This window comes from Balaenoptera physalus (assembly GCF_965194825.1).
Source record: "Balaenoptera physalus genome assembly, chromosome: 12".
Lineage (NCBI taxonomy): Eukaryota > Metazoa > Chordata > Mammalia > Artiodactyla > Balaenopteridae > Balaenoptera > Balaenoptera physalus.
Window position 1 is genome coordinate 49,672,076 of NC_138897.1, and position 7,125 is coordinate 49,679,200.

The 7,125-nt window shown below is 44.7% G+C and overlaps 1 protein-coding gene across 4 annotated transcripts in view; it reads right to left on the minus strand.

The window, feature by feature from the left end:
• The window catches only part of RNF125 (ring finger protein 125), a 58,786-nt gene extending 53,587 nt beyond the window's left edge, over window positions 1-5,199 (minus strand). For 2 of the 4 annotated variants that reach the window (XM_082416233.1, XM_082416232.1), the window contains exon 1: window positions 906-5,198. In XM_082416233.1, the coding sequence (XP_082272359.1) occupies window positions 906-1,069 (164 nt within the window). In that variant the 5' untranslated portion in view covers window positions 1,070-5,198. Of the gene's footprint in view, window positions 1-905 lie in introns of all 4 variants that reach the window. The other 2 variants (XM_082416231.1, XM_082416230.1) reach the window with 2 other exon arrangements.
• Window positions 5,200-7,125: the final 1,926 nt, after the last annotated feature.

Genomic DNA, 7,125 nt, shown 5'->3' on the forward strand with positions numbered 1-7,125 from the left:
CTCAGGCACACGTTAAGGACGTGCCAATTTTATAAAGGGATTTTGTTTTAAAACTCTTCCTAGAAACTACCACGGCTGTGCGCTAACAGCGAGTTTTAGTTGGTGTGTACGTGGTTTCTAAGACAGTTATTTTTATCTCTACTTCCTACCGCGGTGGGGAGGCGGTGCGTAAGGCAGGTAGTCTGCGACCTCCTTCACTCGGTTGGCTGTGTTTTAAACTGCTGCATTCACGGGCCTGGGGGGTAACGTTCAAGCCGCAGACCCCGCCCTGGCGGCTTGTTCAACTCTAACGACTACAGAAAGTCACTTGGACGTTCCCGTTTGATTGACCTTTGAGGAGTTTGGGTGTCTGTGTTGGGAAAGGGAGGTGGGGATGGAAAGACAGTTTGCACAGATCCTTGTTTGCTTAAGAGACCAGCCTCGCGGGCGTTCTAGAACACGTGCACAGAGCCAGCAAAACAAAACCGACCCGGGTTCCGGGCGGAGAAGGAAGCACCGCCCGATTAACCGAGTGGAGCGGGAACTGCGCTCGGCGGGAGCCCCTGCCTTGGGCCCAGGCGGGTGCTGCTTCTCCAGCCAAGCGCACCCTCCTCAGCCGGCAAGCCCTTGCTCCCCGCGGCTCTCGCGCCCGGAATTCCCGTCCCAGGGACTCCGCACTTTGGCTGCGGGAGGAGGCGGCTCTACGGGGGCTGCAGGGCCCGCTTGTTGCTGTTTTCTCCTCCTGAAATCCTGTGTCACTTTCAGACTGGGCACTTTCCCCGTGGTCCGCACTCGACGGGTCCAGGTCTCTCCCTGCAGCAGTTTCCTTCAAGCGCCGGCTTCTGAACCCCCAGATCCCCAACGGCTCCGCTAACATCGCCCTCCCCAGGGGGTGGGCGGGCAAATCCAGCTCCCCTGGCACTTACACGTGGCCACAGCGGGTCCGGACGGGGTGGTGCAACACCTCGAGGCAGACGGAGCAGTCGAAGGACGTGACGGGCAGCTCGGGGTCCCCCCTGCGCTCCAGGGCCCGCGGGGTGGCCGAGGCGGGCGCGGATTTTCCGCTATCGCTGCTCAGCACGGAGCCCATCGCTGCGCCTCCGGCCCAAACCGTTGCCAAGAGCCCGGTGCCTGCAGCCGGCTTGTTTTGTTGTCCCGCGGTGGAGGAAGGAAGTCCCGGCCCAGCCGCGATCGCCGCCTCCCAGAGCGCGCAGCCAGCGCAGCCCCGAAGCAGCCTCCGCCGCGGGGCCCAGCCTCGGTCTGCGGCAGGCCGAGTGCGCGGCCGCGCGTCTGAAGTGAGCCTTCGCTCGCTGCCTAAGTCTAGGCTTGGAGGCGGAGGCGGCCGCCGCACCGTGCACGCCGCGACGTCCAGTGGCCCTGGGAGGCTTGAAACCTGACACCTCAACTGCAGAGCAGAGGACCTGGGCGGGCAGTGAGCCTTCCAAGCAATCGCCCGCCTCCTCCTTCCGAACCACTGTAGCAAGTGAATGAAAGTGCGGGCGTGGTCCTGTTTGAAGGCAATCAGAGAACACCCACTTGTAAGGTGTTGGTCCTATGGGTCCTGCACTGTTGTAATCATAATAGGCCACAAAGATGATCTACGAGCGTCTCCTAAGAAAGTGCTAATCACCACTTCCGTCATGTAATCAACACTGCATAAATGGAGAGGTAGCATGCAGTAGCGGAAAGAGTTCTGGGATCTGGATTCGAATCCTAACGCTAGGACAGGGATTCTAGTGCTAAATCCTAGGACCCTCCCGACCCCCACCCCGTCCAGGTTCGTCGCCTTAGAATCTCCTGCTGCTGTTTGTATTCCCCTCTCCATCCTCTTTTGAATATTTATGACCAAATATAGCATTTATTAATTCACGCGTTTAATAAGGCTTTAAAGCCCACTGCATGCCAGACTCCTTTCTGGTGATGGGGACACAGTTCCCAACAAGCAAACAAAATCCCAGTTCTCGCAGAACTTACTTAAAAAACTTTGTTTTTTTTTTTGGAGATATAAATTCACGCTCTTTTTATTTAAAAAAATCCATGGTAATACATAATATGCATATGCAATACACACAAACGATAATACATAATAATCCTATAAACTTCACCCAGTTTTCCCCAGACTTTACTTTTAATGAGAAGATATAAGTAATCAACAATAAATAAATAAATGAACAAGTTTATTTCAGCTGATAAGAGCCAAAAAGAAGATAAAACAGGGAGTGAGGATGGGGGCGGGGAGGGTAAGAAGGTCAGAGAAGACTTCTTGGATGCGGTGACATTTGAGCAGAGTCATGAATAATGAAAAGGAGTCAGCCACTCAGAGATTTAGGAAGAAGCTCTGGGAACAGTGAGCGAGGCAAGAACAACAACAACAACAAAAACCAGAATCAAGGGTGTGGAGCTGGAGCATGAGGGACCAGGGGTGTAAATGCGATGAGATGAGGTAGGAGACGGTCCTGATCATACCCAGTCTTACAGGGCAAGACCAAGAGTTTGGGTTTGATTCCAGGTGCCATGTTTGATTTACTTCCACTGCTGTGTGGTTTGGAAAAGACAGGAACAAAATAAGAATGGAAGCAGAGAAACCAGTTAGGAGGCTACTGAATGAATCCAAGTGAGGATAATAATGGCCTGAACCAGGGAGTCATCTGGGTAGTAGGTGAGAGATGGACAGGTTTGTGATATATTTTAGACAAAGACCTAAATGGGCTTGCTCATGAATTGGATATAGGAGTGAAGGAAAGATAGCTATTGCTACCTGTAAAAGATAAACAAAAACCTTCCCTTGATCCCACATTTCCCTCAGCTCCTACGCTGTCTTCTTTAAGGCCAAATTTCTTGACCTGATTCTCTACTTTTTAGGTCTTCATTTCTTAATTACTCCATTCTTATGCCATCTAACCTGGGTTCTGAACTGACCACTTTATCTGTCCAAAAACTGCTTCGTCATCAGTGTTACTGGTGGGTGGCTTTTATGCGGATAAATCTAATAGACTCCCTTTAGTCCTTTTCTTGCTCACCTCTCAACTGCATTTGTCAGTGTTGACTGCTCCCTCCTTGTAGAAACACGCTTTGGCTTTCCTTCTTTCTTTCTGGCTGTTCTTTCTCAGTCTCCTTCACTGGACTCCCCTGCTCCATGGAAAAGCTAAGTGCTAGGGATCGTAGGATTCTGTCTTGGGACCTTTTCCTTTCTGATCACTCATTCCCTACCTAAGAATCTCAAAAATCACATAGATTCTGTTACCATCTAGATTCCAAACTCTTTATCTTTCCTCTAGGCACTCAAATGCCCAACTGCTTGCTTGATATAATCACCTGGTTGCTTCAGGCACCTTCAACTCAACACCGCCAACAAGGAACTCATTATTGTGACTTCCCACCTGTTCTACCTCCAGTTGTTTATTCCTCTCTTAGTAAATGGCATCATAATCTACCTAGTAGCTCAGTCCAGACACCTGGGAGCCATCTTTGATTTCTTCCTCTTCTTCACTCACATTGAATCAACCCCAATCACAGTTCTGCCTCCAATATATCTCTCAACAGTTCTTGAATTGTTTGATTTTTCTCTATTCCCATGGCCAGCCTCCACTTACTTTAAACCACTGTGTTCTCTTGTGTGACCTGTTGCAATAGTTCCTATCTTCTCCACCTGCATCCACAATTGCCACTGTCCAATCTATTATCCACATCGCAACTAAAGTGACCTTTTGAAAAGATATCCTATCTTGTGTCACTCCATGCTCAAAAGACTTAAATGGCTCTCCATAACCCTTAGGATTACATTTCAAATCCTTAGCATGATCTATGAAGCTCTCCATGATCTTACTCCTTCCATAACTATAATCAGTAGAATACCTTCAGCAGCAGGGAATAGAAATTCAACTGAACGCGCCTTAATCAATGAGGATATTTGTTATCTAATATGTAAATTAGTCCAGAGCGAAGCAGTTCCAGAGTTGGCTCAGCAGTTAAAGATGTCCTTAAGGTCTCAGCCCTTTGCCATCCCCAGTGTATCAGTAGTGTCTTCCTCATGGCAGAAAGATGGCAGGAAGTGCTCCAATAATCACATCTACACACAACCATCTCCAAAAACAGAAAGGAAAGACAGAGTTTCCTTCTATTAGCTCCTTCTCCTTTTAAGTGGGAGGAAAACATTTCCTAGGGGCCTTCTTCTGCAGACTTCCCCTTATATCCTATTTGTCTAAACTGGGCCCCATGACGGTTCTTAAACCAGTCACCAGCAGAGGATAATGAGGGTACTCTAACTGGCTTAAACTCATAATATACTCCATCGGGCTTGGCACTTCAGTTGTCTGAGCAATACAGTTAGGGGTTCTTTACTGGGAAAGAAGAAGATAAGGAAATTGGATAGGCCAACAATAGGGCCTCCCAAAATACCATTGTGGGCCCCATCTGCTATCACTCTCTCCCTTATTCTGCATGGTCCTAAATTTCTCTACTTCTTATAATTCCTTGACTGTACTAAGCTCTTTCTGACCTCAACGCCTTTATACATGCTTTTTTGCTCTGTTTGAACACTTCCTACCAACACCTACAACTCTCAGCTCCCTCTAATTCAAATCTCAGGTCTTAGTTTGGTGACTTTCTACACCACATCCATCTCATACTATCATCTCCTTGATTTTCTCATAGTCTGCGGTATTGGCCTTCCTGTTTCTCCTGTGGCGGCTACTCTAAGAGTAGACATAATGAATGTGACGTGTAGGAGGAGCCTTGCGTGTAGGAGCTGATACATGTATTTATCTTTATATATGTAATTCAATACTAATTTCACAAGATAGATATTATATGTTCCCATTTTATAGGCTCAGAGAATGTAACTTAGCAAAGGTCACATAGCAAATATGTGGCAGATCCATACTTTAACACCAGATCTTTTGTTTTAAAATCCATGTGCTTTTCACTAAGGCACTTGTGTAGAGATGAGAAGTACTGAGAATCTTAGAAAAGAATAAGACAAAAATTAGATAAATTAAGGCAGGAAACTGGGACCTGGGAGGATAGATGAAAATTAAACATCTGATATTATTTATAAGGCTCTTAATAAACTTATAAAATTGACAGTAATGATGATGATGATGATGATGGAGGAATCAGCCAGAGAATAAATTTACAATCCAGACTCTAGGCCCTGAAAGGCATCAGAAGTATAGGTTAGTACAAAAGAAATTTGAAAGCCCTATAATCAACATCTCTGGTATCAGGAAGGCTGATGAATCTCTCAGTAAGTCAAAAGGAGAATAAAATTGCCAGAAAAAATACATACTTTCCTTACTTAGTTCCTTCCAGGAGTAATGAAAAGAAATGAATTTACAATTTTAAGTAGTGTTGAAGATATGAGAAAGACGTCTCTATATTCTTTGAAGTTTATTGTTCATACCAGAAACTTAGAGGAAATCTAAATGTCCATAATAGGAAAGTGTTTTTGTAAAGTATGGTAAATTTACTTAACAAACAGATAAAGCACCATTTAAAAATGTGCAGCTTGGACTTCCCTGGTGGCGCAGTGGTTAGGAATCCGCCTGCCAATGCAGGGGACAGGGGCTCGAGCCCTGGTCCGGGAAGATCCCACATGCCAAGGAGCAACTAGCCTGTGCTCTAGAGCCCTCGAGCCACGACTACTGAAGCCTGCACGCCTGGAGCCCATGCTCCGCAACAAGAGAAGCCACTGCAATGAGAAGCTCGCGCACAAGGAAGAGTAGCCCCTACTCACCGCAACTGGAGAAAGCCCGCCCACAGCAACAAAGACCCAACGCAGCCATCTCCCCCTCAAAAAAAATGTGCAGCTTGCCATTTTTAGGCCCGTTTGTAGTGTTTCATTTTAAAAATGCACGTGGGTGAAATGACAGGGATGTTTATTATAGTATTGTTTGTAATAGCAAAATATTAGAAATACTTTGAATGTTTACCAATACAAGAGTGATTAAATACATTATGGTACATCTTTACAATGGACTACTATGCAGTCTTTAAAAAAGAAGAGCAACTCTGTAACTCTCCTCCAAGGAAGCTCTCCAACATATACTGTTGTGAAAAAGGCTTTAGGAGCACAACTGTATGTACTGAATACTATCATTTATATTTTTTAAAAGCCCATATGCACGCATCCATCCATACACACACACACACATATTTGTACTGGCATATGCATATTAATATCCTTAAAAATATACACAAGGAATGAATAAGTGTGACTGCCTCAAGGGAGGGGAACTAATCGGTTGCTGGGGAGCAAGAATGGGAAGAAGTAATTTTATTGCATGAACTTTTGCATATTTTGATATTTGTGCTGTGTATGCACTGTAATAGATAAAAATTAATTTTAACATACATATACCCTTTAACGCAATAATTCTAATCCTTGAACTAATGTGTAGACAAACATATAACAAGGAGATATAAACAGAAATGTTCTTTGAAGCATTGTCTATAATATCAAAAATACGCAGCTAACAAAATTTCCATGGGGAATGATTAAATATATTATGATACACACATTCTGTGGAAGGCAATGCAGTAATAAAAAGAACAAGCAAAATTTTATGGCACTTAACTATATTTCAGGTATTAAGCTAAGTGCTTTATATATAGTAACTAATTTAATCCTCGTGGTAACCCTATGACATAGGTAACTAATTTTGTCCTCCTGATTTTCCAGAGAAACAGAGGTTCAGATAGGTTAAAAACTTGCCTCAGATCACATTCATGGTAAAAAGCAGAGCTGGGAGTCCAACCCAGGAAATCTCTCTCAATACCTACGAATTTAACCACTATGCAATACTGGCCTTCCCTGGGATAACATGGGAGGTATCTCTAAGACACTGTTAACTAAACAGGGATATTGTTGAAAAAAGAGATGTTATACTTCTTATGGAGAAAAAGCATTATATATTTCTCACTGGGGGAAGGCAGTGCAGTACATGTTCAAGATCCTAGCTCTTTCTCTTGCTGAGTGACCTTGGCAAGTTACTTCTTTGGTTTCGTTTCCTCATTTTCAAAACACAGATAATGTTTACTCGTAGAACTGTTGTGAGAGGTCAAATGCAATAATGTTGAAACCCTTGCTCATTGCCTGGCAGGTAGTATTAAATAAATGTTAGTTATCTCTGGCTTTGTTTATTCAGC